Here is a 14,362-nt window from a genome sequence, read left to right as displayed (position 1 = left end):
TATTGTTAAACCCACAAATAGAGACTTGTTTAAAATATTAAATAAAAATGAACTTCTCAAAGTTATGAAATATAAAACTCTTTTAGAAATCGTCAACAAATCTTATTGGTATCCTATTATGAGAAAAATAATTATAGATACAAGAATATCTCAAAATCCAGATGAGTATATGTATAATATTCTTTGGGGTTTAAACTCAAGGGTAGCAAGGGATGAGGAAGGAGTTGAAGAAGAGAAGGAGAAAAGAGAGAAAAGAGAGAAGGAGGAGAGGGAACAAAGAGAGAGGGGGGAGAGGGAGATGGAAATCAGAGCGATTCAAAAAAGAGTGGATGTATTACAGCAAGAAGATAAATCTCAACTCACCGAAGAGGAAAATAAAGAAAGAATGAATGCTGTGAAAATATTGATATCAAAAATTGCTAAGATAAATGAGGAAGGAGTTAAAGAAGAGAAGGAGGAAAGAGAGAAAAAGGAGAAGGAGGAAAGGGAGAAAAAGGAGGAGGAGAGGGAGGAAAGGGAGAAAAGAGAGAAAAAGGAGAAGGAGGAAAGGGAGAAAAAGGAGGAGGAGAGGGAGGAAAGGGAGAAAAGAGAGAAGGAGGAAAGGGAGAAAAGAGAGAAGGAGGAGAGGGAGCAAAGAGAGAGGGAGGAAAAATATAAAAAGATGGAAATCAGTGAGATTAATAAAAGATTGAAGGTATTACAGCAAATAAATCAAACTCAACGCACTGAGGAGGAAAATAAAGAAATGAGAAGTCTAATGAAAATATTATTTTCAAGAATAACGACGTCAATGTCTTCAGTTTCAGGGAGGAGATTTAAATGAGAAAGTGGGGATAAAGAAGAAGAAGAAGGAAAAGATTATGTGGTTGATGATGTCGGTGTAATTGACTTTAGTTAGTTTTATTTGTAAATAAATGGAGGAGAGAGTGAAGGCATTCCTTAGGATTCTTTATGTTTTAAAAATCAAGATTGAAATGTATATGTTGAAAACCAAAAAGGTTTTGATACTCTGTCGGAATTTTTCTGATAAATAAATATGAGTTATTGTCTCAAATGTAAAAAGAAAACTAAATCTAAAAATATCTCTTATGTTAAAGCTAAAAATAATAGAGTTTGTCAAAAAGGAATATGTCAAGTGTGTGGCTCTAAAAAGTGCCAATTCATCTCTCCTAAAAGAGGAGGAGACATACAAAAGTTTCTGTCAGGAAGTAAATTTACAACAACTGGAATTCCAGGGGAATTACACCTTCCAGGGTATTCTTTCTGTGGTCCAGGAACAAACTTGGATAAAAGATTAGATGAGGCTAACAATCCTAAACTTTGGTCTAAACCTACAAATAGGGTTGATGAAGTGTGTATGAAGCATGATATTGCTTATGGGGATACCACTACGTTGACTGAAAAACATAAAGCCGACAGCGAAATGTTGTATAATTTGTCTTTGATACAAAATCCAACGTTGAGAGAGAAAGTTGATAGGTTTATTGTGAGAAATTTGATAAATGCTAAATTGAAACTTGGTCTTGGTTATTCCTCAAAAAACTATTAGGCTCTAATGATGTCATCAAGACTGAGGAGCTTTTGGCTGAAGAATTACACAAACCTATAATCACAAAGTTTAAAAGAAGGAAGGTTTATTCTAAATACACCGACCACATATGGTCCGCTGATTTAATTGAATTGAATAATGACAGGGGATACAGGTATGCTTTAACCGTTATTGATTTGAGGAGTAGATTTGCCTGGGTTGTCCCTTTAAAAAATAAAAGGGGTGATACTTTAATGTTAGCCTTTAAGCTAATATTTGATAGGGATAAAAGAAAACCAAAGAAACTGTGGACCGATGAGGGAACAGAGTTCTACAACAAAATATTCATGAAATTTCTTAAGGGGAAGGGTATTAAATTATACAGTACCTTTAATGAAGGAAAGGCAGTTGTTATTGAGCGTTTTAATCGTACTTTGAAAGAGAAATTATATAAAAAATTTACACAACTCGGTTCTCAAAAATGGGTGTATTTAATTCAGGATATTGTAGATAATTACAATAATACAGTTCATTCATCAACAAAATCAAAGCCATCTGAAACATTTACAAAATTAGAATATGAAAAGGAGGTTAATTTGAGAAAGCCCAAGTTCAAAGTTGGTGATATTGTAAGGATATACAAATGGAAAAGCCATTTTGAGAAAGGTTATACACAAAAATGGACTCGTGAATTATTTAAAATCATTGATGTAATGGATACAGTCCCTTGGACCTACAAATTATATGATTTAAATGGAGAAGAAATCTTGGGTTCATTTTACTCGCAAGAATTACAAAAAACAAAGCTAATAATTCATTAAACAACATTTATATTCACCCCACCCAGATTAACTAATTTAATTCGTGATAAAAAAAAAAAATAAATAAAAATAATCATAAGCCACGCCCACACAGACCACGCCCACACAGACCCCGCCCACACAGACCCCGCCCACACAGACCACACCCATCATCCCCCACCCCCCGTGCGTTCCCCCACCCTTGATCCCCCCTCATCCCACCCCCACCTTCCCCACACACACAAGGGGAGGGGAGGGGTGGGATGGGGGAAATCAAGGGTGGGGGAACGCACCCCCCTCCTTCTAACCTTTATTCTTTTCTTGTAATTAATAATTAAATAATTCTGGACAAAGCATATATATATAAATAATATTTTAAACAAAAGCTTCATATTACAAAAACATTTTCCTTGAGGTATTATACATTCAACTTCTTCCCAGCACAAATCATCAATCTCTTCCCAACATAAGTTAAAGGTAGTTTCAACAGCAGCAGATATCTTCAGGTTTGGAATCTCTTTCTGTCAAAGGCAAGAGGGGTAAAACAAGGAGAGAAATAAATGAATGATATACCCTGAATCACCTCCCACAATGCGCAGGGATATGGTGTACCTATTCGAAACGGTGTACCCACACATTGACACACACATGCTTACCTCCACAAAATCAAGCTTAGCGTCCAGATCGTCGAGATGAAAATTAAGGATATCACAGGATGACAGGAAATAACCATTCCTATGGAGTCCAAAATCGTCCCACTCCAAGCTTTGGTCTTCGAGGCTGCAAACAAAATAAGGAGAAATTACTATGCTGAAGTAAGCTTGACAAAACATCACACACGCACACACACACACATTCACAGATACATACACACACACATACACACACACACACATGCATAGATACATACACACAAGAACACACACAAACACACACAAACACACACAAACACATACACACACGAACACACACACACACACTAAGGCAGCGTCGTTTAACACAAATGTATTAATATTTAGTATCTTACCTTGCATATGAATCTTCCAAGAACGGTGAAACAGGCAGGTTGTTCAAGTTAATTTCGTTTTGCAACTCTTGAGATTCTGCAGTATTTTCATTCCAACCAGTTTGAAGTTCTGCCAGGATATTCGCATTGCTGTAAAGATAAAGGAATATTAAGTCATTTGTTGTATAATTAATCCCATACAAAGCTTTAAACACTTTAATTTTAAATGAAACTTACCCTGGTGAGTATTCTTCTTCTTTATCAGAGTTAAGGTTGGAGTAGTAAGACATGTCGATCCCCAATGATCAAAATTGAATTGAACACGTTCTTTTATAATGAACAAAATGTATTTTCTTGAAATGACGACATGCAGTCATTTCGGGGAAGCCCTGATCATGTGTGAATAACAGGAAACATGAACAATGAAAACTTTCTGGGAAGTTATCCAAGTCATTGAAACAACGTCATTTCTCAAAAGCGAAGAATTAATTTAAAAAAGGTTTGAGTATGGTGATGGAAGTTGGAGGAGAATAAAATTATTTCCCACGCATAAACAAATATTTGTCGGGTCGATGTTTGAGTGGGTTATATTCACCAGATGATATTAAGAGTAAAAGGTTAAAAGGTCCATAAGGTCAGAAGGATCACAGGTGTTTAAGTGGTCTAATGAATAAGGATAACATGTCAAAAGGTTAGAAGGTTCGTAAAGAACAGGGTGAGAGAAATAGAGGTGTTTAGGGGCAATGAGGGAGGGAAAGAATTAATATGGAAGTGAATGGGTCAATGTTTGAGTGGGTCAAAGATTAATCTGCCAGATGATATGTAGAAGAAGGATGATAGGTCTATAAGAGAAAACAAATATTTGTAGTGTTTGAGTGGTCTAATGAACAACATTAAGGATAGGTACTACAGACAAAAGGTTCATAAAGATGAGGGTGGGAGAAATAGAGGTGTTTATGATTTTTGAAAAAGACAAGGGGGTAAATGACATTAGATAGGGATTTCCCATGTTAAACGGAGGTGTCCCAGAAGCAACATTATTACACTACTCTGGTTTCTTGTTTGTTTTCTTGCTTTCTTTCTTGTTTGTTTGTTTTCTTTCTTGGTTGTCCGGACGATATCTCAGCCATCCTTTGAGCTAGGAAGCTGAAATTTCGGCACAGTAGTGAGCAAGTCCTTTGTCAAATACGGTATTTTTTTTTTTTTGATTAATCAATAAATTAAGGAGTTATTTAATTATTAGCGATTAATTAAGTTCTTATTTAATTAATTAAATTTCCTTTCTCTTCTGACCATTAACTCAGGCACCTTTTGAGTTAGGAAGCTGATATTTGGACATGCCAATGACCAGGTGATTTGGCTGCAAATGATATTTTTGATTTATTAATTAATCAATTAATCGATTAATTATTTAATTATTCGATTAATGACAAAAAATTTTTTTTTTTTTAAAGTTACAGATTCTGATGAAATAGTGGTAGTTTATGTGTTCTCTGACCAAATTGATTAATAATTTAATTTTTTTATGATTATTATTTATTTATATTCATTATTAATCATTTATTTATTTTCTTTCTCATTTGGCCAATATCTCAGGCACCTTTTGAGCTGGGAAGCTAATATTTGGACATGAGTGACCAAGTGATGTGGCTATCAAGGATATTTTTGATTTATTGATTAATCATTTCATCTATTAATTATTTATTGATTAATCGATTAATTATTTATTGAGTAATCAATGAATTTTTTATAAATGACTTATTTAATTAAATTTCTAAAAGATACATCTTCGGATGAAGCACCAGTGGTTTAGTTATGCGATTAGCCAATTGATTATGAAAATATTTTGTGATAATCTTTTATTGATTTTAATTATACAATTAATCAATCAATTAGTGTACACCTCTCCCTCCCAATGCAGCCTCAATGAGCTGCACTGCGGTATTGCCGGGCGCCAGAGGCGCCCCGGCAATGCCGCGCTGCAGCATATTTAATTATTTGGCATGGGGCGGTGTACTTTGAATGTATGTGTACTTGTTTGTTTTCTTGTTTGTTTTCTTGTTTGTCCGGGCGATATCTCAGCCATCCTTTGAGCTAGGAAGCTGAAATTTCGGCGCAATAGTGAGCAAGTCCTTTTTCAAAAACGGTATTTTTTGTTTTTTGATTAATCAATTAATTGAGGAGTTATTTAATTATTAGCGATTAATTAAGTACTTATTTAATTAATCAAATTTCCTTTCTCTTCTGACCATAAACTCAGGCACCTTTTGAGTTAGGAAGCTGATATGTGGACATGCCAATGACAAGGTGATTTGGCTGCAAAGGCTATTTTGATTTATTAATTAATCCATTAATCGATTAATTATTTAATTATTTGATTAATGACAAAAAAAATTTTTTTTTAAGTTACAGATTCTGATGAAATGGTGGTGGTTTATGCGTTCTATGACCGCATTGATTAATAATTTCATTTTTTAATGACTCTTATTTATTTCTTTTCATTATTAATCATTTATTTATTTTCTTTCTCATTTGGCCAATATCTCAGGCACCTTTTGAGCTCGGAAGCTAATATTTGGACATGAGTGACCAAGTGATGTGGCTATCAAGGATATTTTTGATTTATTGATTCATCAATTAATCGATTAATTATTTAATTATTCGATTAATTACTAATAAAAAAATTTTTTCCCCCAGTTACAGATTCTTATGAAATGGTGGTGGTTTATGTGTTCTGTGACCGAATTGATTAATAATTTAATTTTTTAATGATTATTATTTATTTATTTTCATTATCAATCATTTATTTATTTTCTTTCTCATTTGGTCAATATCTCAGGCACCTTTTGAGCTGGGAAGCTAATATTTGGACATGACAGTGACCAAATGATGTGGCTATCAAGGATATTTTTGATTTATTGATTAATCATTTAATCGATTAATTATTTATTGATTAATCAATTAATTAATTTAATTTTTTATTCATGACTTATTTAATTTAATTTCTAAAAGATACATCTTCGGATGAAGCACTAGTGGTTTAGTTATGCTATTAACCAATTGATTAAGAAAATATTTTGTGATAATCTTTTATTGATTTTAATCATACAATTAATCAATGAATTAGCGTACACCTCTCCCTCCCAAAGCAACCTCTATGAGCTGCACTGCGGTATTGCCGGGCGCCCAAGGCGCCCCGGCAATGCCGCGCTGTAGGATATTTAATTATTTGGCATGGGGGCGGTGTACTTTGAATGTATCTGTACTTGTTAGTTTTTTTGTTTTTTTTATAACCAAGTACTGTGTCTGGTCGCAATGCTTTAGTTTCCGTGCTCATGCTCTATTGGATCATCAGGTCGTATGTGAGCGTTACTTCCTTGTTTTCAATTATTACCTCCACCACCGAAGGTGGATGGAGGTTATGTTTTCTCCCCTGTCTGTTTTCGTGTCTTGTTTTTTTTGTTTCGTGTTGCCACGAAATTTGGTGGAGAGGTTAGATGTGCAACAAGGACGAAATGATTAGATTTTGGTGAAGATCCGGATCGGAATCTGGATCTGAGAATTTTTTAAATGATTCTTCACCATTGAGAGATAGGGCAAAACTGATATGTAGCATGATATCTCAAAAAATTCTAAACGATTTGGCCAAAACTTGGTGAGAGGTTGAGTATATGATGAGGACAAGTCTTTTTCGATTTTGGAGAACATCCGAATCCGGATACAATAATTATTTAATCTTTTCAGTGATTCTTCATCATTGAGTGATAGGACCAAAAACGATATGTAACATGATATTTCAAAAAGTTGTGCATGAGTTATGACAAAACTTTGAGGATGATTTGGGTAAGTTTTCTTTTTTTTAAATCAGGAACTCTCTTCCTCACTCGCCATGCACTGCCCTCTCTCCACCTCACCCCCAGGAATACCTCTGGCTACGGCTTCCCCTTCGCTCCCACCATTTTGTTCTTATGTGTTTTGTACCGTCCACCAAACAGTGATCACTCCATCGACATCTCGCTGTCTGATAACATGGTCCAACTTCTATCTACTCATCCCAACTCTCTCTTCCTCATATGTGGCGATTTCAATTGTCACCATGCCAGCTGGCTGGGTGTGGGTACCTCTCTCCCCAGCCATGGCTCCTCAGCAAAGGACTTCTGCGACTCATTGGGACTGACACAATCTGTCAATTTCCCACCCCGGATCTCAGTCAGCGGAGCATCTTCTCTTCTAGACTTTGTGATGACAAACTTCCCTGAAAATGTCTGCTGCTCTTCTTCTGCTCCAATCGGCTCATCTGATCATGTGCTTGTTAAAGTGGACATCTCTCTGGCCATTCTCAGAGAGTGTCCTCAGCGTCAACGAGTCTGGCATTTCACTCAGGCCGACTGGCACGGTCTTCAAGCAGCCATCAATCATCTGGACTGGTCTCCCCATCTCTACCGCCTCTGACATCAACTCATCCTGGGAATTCTTCCAAAGTAAATTGCTCTCTCTCATGCACAGATTTATCCCATCTCGCCTTCAGTTGTCATTAGAGGGGTCAATATATGGTTGAACCCCCAAAAAATTGATACAAAAGGTTTTTCAATGGATTCTGGTACCATTGGGCATGCTAAATAACATACTAAAAATCTAGTAACATCTGACTTCCGGAAAGGGGTCATTTTCAAGATGGCGTCCAAGATGGCCGCCGGGAGCTTAAAATGGCCATATCTCAATTATTATTCAACCTAGAAAGGTGGTTTTGGTGTCTAACCCTAGGTTTTAAGGCCCAAGGAATCCAATTGAATCAATAAAATTACCATCAGTTAATTATTTATTGACAAGTCCAAGATGGCATCCCAAGGTGACATCCTGATCCACTAAAATGGCTCTGTCGAATAGTAGTCAACCTAGAGAGATTTTTTCAGTGTGTATATCTAGGTTTAAGGCACCCAGGAAATCATCAAAATTACTTAAATAAGCACAAAGTAATCAGGTAATCCAGTGAGCCAGGTTTACCAGCCCATTAGGCATTTGTTGTCTTATACAGTTCGTCGCTATTCATCGTCATCCTCCGTCTTTCTGTCTTCTACCGACTCCTCTCCGGCCTTGCTCTCTCTGTGCTCTGTCCCCCAAATATTCCTACAGGTCGCACAAGATCTGCCAACAACCCTCTTATGGTTAAACTGCCAAAATCAAGATTCTCTGCTCACCTCCACTCCTTCATTATTTCATGATGTTCCAGATGCCTCGCCTCGTGAAGGCCTTTGTCTCGACTCCACCAACGAACACCTGGCCGGCAAACGGCAGTCCCCAACACGAGCAGGTAATGGCGATCCCAGAACGGACAGGTAGGTGAAGGTTGATCGTCAGCACGGAATTTGGCAGGTCAGCTTGATCGTCAGCACGGACTTGGGCAGGTGATGTCGATTGGCAGCACGTACTTGGGCAGGTGAGGTCGATCATCAGCACGGACTTGGGCAGGTTAGGTCGATCGTCAGCACGGATTTGGGCAGGTGAGGTCGACCATCAGCACGGACTTGAGCAGGTGAGGTCGATTGACATTACGGACTTGGGCAGGTGAGGTCGTGCACACGTGCACCACGAGGGATTCCGGCAGCCAGCAGAGGGAGATCACATGCAGAGGCAGAGGCCTGTGAGAGAGTTCGGTCGAGAGCGGATTCATACCTGCTGAGGTAACAAAGTCCAGGGCCGTGTAGAGGCCTGTGAGAGAGAGTATGAGAGAGAGTAACACGTGTAGAGGCCTGTGAGAGGGTCCGGCCTGGAGTGTGGAGCACACGTGTACTGCCGACAAAGTCCAAAAGCCAGGAGTGAGAATAAGGCAGGCACATGCTTGGTGAACGAGGGAGAGAGACAGACACAGACACACAGACAGAGACTTTTACCTGGTGCTTGGATGGTGTGCCTTCGAGCGTGTGTGCACAGCCTGGCAAATTATCCCTTATGAGTGGAGGGTCTATCTTTCCCTTTACCGAACGCATGACATACGAACTCAAAATAAGGGGAAGGGGCTAAGTTAATGGTCTGCGATTAAATAACTATTCTAAGGGACCTGTATGGTGGTTGCCATTACTTTTTAGTGGCTTCCTAAAACCGCAACACTACCCCTTCTTCTCTCCAGACTCGTCCCGAGTCATTCACACATGTGAAACGCAAGGTGAGTTGGGCCATTTACCATTACCTTTTAACAATAAAAAACATAGTGTGGCAATTGTTTATCCCCTAACTACTTACATTTGACTCTTATCCCTACCCCTTGTTTGTGCGACAATTTAAACTAGATATGATTTCCCCGTGTGATGTGTTACCATGGTAATGGTACTATGGTTACAATACCAACCAAGCTGTGATTTTTGAACCACCCTTATAAACCACCGACATTAAATTGTTTCCAAATTTGTGCAAATGGAAAATGTTACAATTAATCATCAAGCTTTTGGAAGTCTTGTTCAAGTTGAAATATTTCCATTTGAATGAAAAACGAATGATTAGATCGTGTCTCAAAGAAAGACTCGTAGTGAAAGGAGATGTGTATTTGTTTTCCTGTCCATTGTTGTCGGTTTTTGTGTATTTTTACCGTTTTGTTTGTCGAGTTTATTTTAGGTAAATACTCCCGATATTTTTGATCTTATTCCGTGTTTTAAAGATAATTTCTTCACCTGAAAAACTATTCATTAGTCCGTTTCTTATGTTTAAAATTAGCTCCACCATCCTCCTTTCCCTAGGAACAAGAGCTCATGAAGATAGTTGGAATAAAGTACGAGCTTGGGCCCCCCACACTGTGCTGCCTCAAGCTCGTATTCCTTGATGCGGAGACGAACACGCTCACCAACAGGGCGTTCTCCATCAAGTGAGGATCGGCGAGCATTCGGTTCATGGACTCCCTTTTGGTGGCACGGCACACTCGTCACGCAGTGGATTCGTGCCGTTTCCCAGTGCCTGGCACAGTGATTGAGGCTAGGGGTGCAAAGGGTTATTGTGTGTCGCTTACCGTTTGTTTATGAGACTGCATATTTATCGTGTATAGGTGGGTGTGGGGGGTATGGTGGTAGGGGGAGGAGAATGAGAGATGAGTTTGGGAATGTGGGAAAAATGGGATAAAAGGGAAAGTAGTTTGGTACAAGATAAGATGGAGGGGAAATGGGGGCAATGTGTCGTATATATAGTGGAGGGGTGCGGAGCAGTGGAGTTATTGCTATTCAGAAAGTAAATATTTCTAATATAATATATCACTATTTGTCCTTTGAATCAACCCCCTTCACCACATCACTGACTTTTTCTGATTTCCACCATTCAGTTACTAACGGTCTCTCTGCCGATTCCTGTGACTAGGTACCACGACATGCCTGACGTCATCGACTTCTTGGTTTTGCGGCAAATCTACACTGAGACGCGTTCAAGGCGGTGGAGTTCAGGTGCACCTTTTGCTTTTAGAGAGAAACAAAACTTAAAGGTCCACAGAATCAGAAATTAATGTTTGGGTAATGGATAAATCTTTGGGTTTTTTTCTTGAATAAATATCTTGAACGAACATTTTAATGTTTTTTGGTGTCCTTGTACGGTGAATTGGCCCCGCCCCACAAAAACGGCGATGTGATTCCGTCATATGTCACGTGACCCACTACATCATCTCCAGGATACTTTTGCTTCGAGACTTGGGCTTGTGTGCGGCCTACATAAGTTCTGAGGAACTCTGAACTCTGAAAAAGTACTCGTAATGCCAGCTAGATGTATTGTTGCTAGTTGTAGCAATGCAACCAAAGATGGTGTGAGTATACTTGTTTTCCCACAAGATCCAGCTGTAAGGAAAATTTGGATAGCCAAGGTAAAACTGATCGGAGGAACGTGGCATGGCCCAACTACTTCAAGCGTCATTTGCAGCTCCCATTTTGAAAATGATTTGTACGACACAGGCCTGTATTCCCAGATTGGGATGAGTAAATTGAAGTGATTCAAAGCTGATGCGATCCCCACAAAGATTAGAGATCATTCTAATTGAATAAAGAATAACAAAAAGGATAGAGCAGCTGCGGAAAAGCACGAGAACCTGAGGGTAAGTAGGCAAAGTAGCGTTATTTTTTACCAGCCTCCAGAACAATAACACTTGTAAATAACATTAAATATAAACAAATTAAAACAAACATTCTCAAGTTAAATGCAGGGAGTCGTACAAAGTAAAAGGAAACCGATAATATCCATACATCTAGTATTGTACTGTACATCCGGACATGAGAAATTTTGAGTGATTCTTCACCATTGAGAGATGGGGCCAAAAATGACATAGACCATGATATTGTTGCGTCCCCATGGTTAACACCCCAAGAAGACTAATGACCGAAACAAGCTTTAACCCCGAGGCGTATTTCGAACTTGGCGGGATTATCTTTTCGCGCGCGCGGGCGGGTTCGAAGTCTTACCTGCTCAGACAGCCGGCACTGGGTTAATCCGAACCCACAAACAAATGAACGAAACAAGACAAGAAATTGAAATTCAACAACTGATGATTTAATGAAAATAATGCAAGCACAATGAAAATGTTGAGGTAAAAACTAATAGTAATAGGCAAAGGTGAGGGACCCTCCAGTGGACTCAATTACAGACACAGGGAGAAATAAAAGAAAATAAAATGATTTGGTAATCGGCCGGCACTCAGCTTTGCAGTTCAACCGAGGGCTTGTAGACGTTCGTTGCCTCCAAACCACCGCATGGGAAGCACACAAAATGGCACAGAGTTGCGCTCCTCGATGTCCCAACGTGAGGTACTTCTAGCGATGCCGACTGTCCCGAACCTCTCTTGTTCAGTCTCTTTCCACAAGCGCATACGAACCAAAGATGCGCCACCTTCCGCGACCAAGCCAGAACAAAGAGAAAATGCCAATGACCGCCTCCAACAATCGCCAGGACCAAGAGAGAGAGTCAAAGACGGTGAGACGGCGTCTTTTTCCTCCAGCTCTCAAATGTTCCATGCTGACGTCACATTCTGTCCAATCATCGAGAGCTACTCAATCATCCCATTGCGCCTCCACCAATCATGAAGGCCGGGGCGTGGCCTCCTCGTTACAAGTCGTCGGGGGGCGGAGTCTAATCTCTGTTTGGGAATGTTCGGATGACGTCGATCCCTTGCCGATCGGCATATGCTGTTTCTGTCGGACCTGGCGGCGTGGTGAGCGCATGAGTCCCGTTACAGTGCTATTGTTGTTTTACTGAGCCCTCAATTTCCTGGTTGGCCGAATGTAATAAAACCAAAGGGAAGACCACAGGAGGCAAATTACACACTGGGGAATTAATCTTTAATCCCTAGAATTAATTAGCACAACGCCACGCCCCTTGTGGCGACATGCAAACGCTCTTACCTGGACAGACGGCCTACTTACGTACATCGAGATGGCTTTTTTGCGGCATATGGAGCCATCTAATCTACACATTTCTAAACTTTCCAAAGGTATTTCATTCTTTACCCCCACAAACGTAACAATATCCTAAAAACATGTGGACAAGTTATGACCAAACTAGCTGGATGAGTTTTTAAGCTAATAAGATTTTGGTTCAGGTTCGGATCCAGATCCATACTATCAGTGGGATACAAAATGTAAACAGTTCAGCCTGGGGGAGGTATACACTTTACCAAGTGCCGTTCTCATTACCACAAGAATTACTGAGAAGTATTGCATCAAAATACCACGAAACTCCACATTTACCATGTTCTATCTCTGAATTACTACTCTACCAGTTGCTATCGCCGAATCATCATCCCGATTGTTGTGAACGCCAGATATTTAATGAATGATGTCATCCCTAACCCACACCTCACATCTATATTTGTATGGCCTGACACGACCTTCTACATCATGATTTTAAATATCGGTGTAATCTGATGATTCTTGATCATAAAGTTATTCATCAAATTCACTTTCTGATGAGTCTGAAGCGAAAAAATCAATTTCTGATCCTGTGGACCTTTAAATTGAATAAAAATTGAGAATCTTCCTAATTTGAATTTGTGACTGATGTGAACAGTTACATTGACTTTTCTTTGGCCTTAGTCCTTTTATCTCAAGTGAATGTGATTGTCCTGGTCTTGTTGTCTGTATTCATTGTACACGTGATGCCTCCCTCATATTGTCCCTGTGATTGTGATCAGGTGATCGTTTCCGAGCCATTATTGATGATGCCTGGTGGTATGGTGTCGTACTGAGACAAGAACCCTTGCAGCAGCAGTATTCTGACAGCCCTTTCCAGTGCTACGTCGTACAGTAAGTTCTTCGTTTGTGGCGCAATATTGTCCTGATCCGTGAACTTTCATAGGGAAAACTATGATTGAGGTGGAACATCTACTGGTTGTACCAACTGGAAGCAGGACTGTGACAGGGTGTTTCCTTCTACGGCGGTTAGCATGACTTCGTCCCCCACACGGTTAGCATGACTTCGTCTGTCACGGCGGTTAGCATGACTTCGTTCCCCACATGGTTAGCATGACTTCATCTCTCACGGCGATTAGCATGACTTCGTCCCCCACACGGTTAGCATGACTTCATCTCACGGCGATTAGCATGACTTAGTCTCCCACGGTGGTTAGCATGACTTCATCTCTCACGGCGATTAGCATGACTTCGTCCCCCACACGGTTAGCATGACTTTGACTCCCATGGCGGTTAGCATGACTTAGTCTCCCACGGTGGTTAGCATGACTTCGTCTCTCATTGTGGTTAGCATGACTTCGTCTCTCATTGTGGTTAGCATGACTTCGTCCCCCACACGGTTAGCATGACTTTGACTCCCATGGCGGTTAGCATGACTTAGTCTCCCACGGTGGTTAGCATGACTTCGTCTGTCATTGTGGTTAGCATGACTTCGTCCCCCACACGGTTAGCATGACTTTGACTCCCATGGCGGTTAGCATGACTTAGTCTCCCACGGTGGTTAGCATGACTTCGTCTCTCATTGTGGTTAGCATGACTTCGTCCCCCACACGGTTAGCATGACTTTGACTCCCATTGTGGTTAGCATGACTTAGTCTCCCAC

General features: G+C 39.8%; 1 protein-coding gene and 1 long non-coding RNA gene across 2 annotated transcripts in view; one reads left to right on the top strand and one right to left on the bottom strand.

Annotated features, from left to right (window-relative positions):
- BRWD3 (bromodomain and WD repeat domain containing 3) overlaps nt 1-14,362 on the top strand; it is a 111,424-nt gene that overhangs the window by 77,329 nt on the left and 19,733 nt on the right. The window contains exons 27-29 of the mRNA XM_078777406.1: nt 10,066-10,190; nt 10,673-10,755; nt 13,482-13,593. Of these exons, the coding sequence (XP_078633532.1) occupies nt 10,066-10,190; nt 10,673-10,755; nt 13,482-13,593 (320 nt within the window). The remainder of the gene's footprint in view (nt 1-10,065; nt 10,191-10,672; nt 10,756-13,481; nt 13,594-14,362) is intronic.
- Nucleotides 2,633-4,382, bottom strand: LOC144892362 (uncharacterized). The gene is made up of 3 exons (XR_013623543.1): nt 3,356-4,382; nt 2,985-3,108; nt 2,633-2,849 (listed from the first exon to the last, which is right to left on the bottom strand). It is a non-coding gene; the product is annotated as an uncharacterized LOC144892362 (long non-coding RNA).

Source organism: Myxine glutinosa, chromosome 5 (genome assembly GCF_964187855.1).
Source record: "Myxine glutinosa chromosome 5, kmMyxGlut1.1, whole genome shotgun sequence".
Taxonomy (NCBI): Eukaryota; Metazoa; Chordata; class Myxini; order Myxiniformes; family Myxinidae; genus Myxine; species Myxine glutinosa.
The sequence above is the reverse complement of the archived record's forward strand: the minus strand, read 5'-3'. Positions and strand labels throughout refer to the sequence as shown.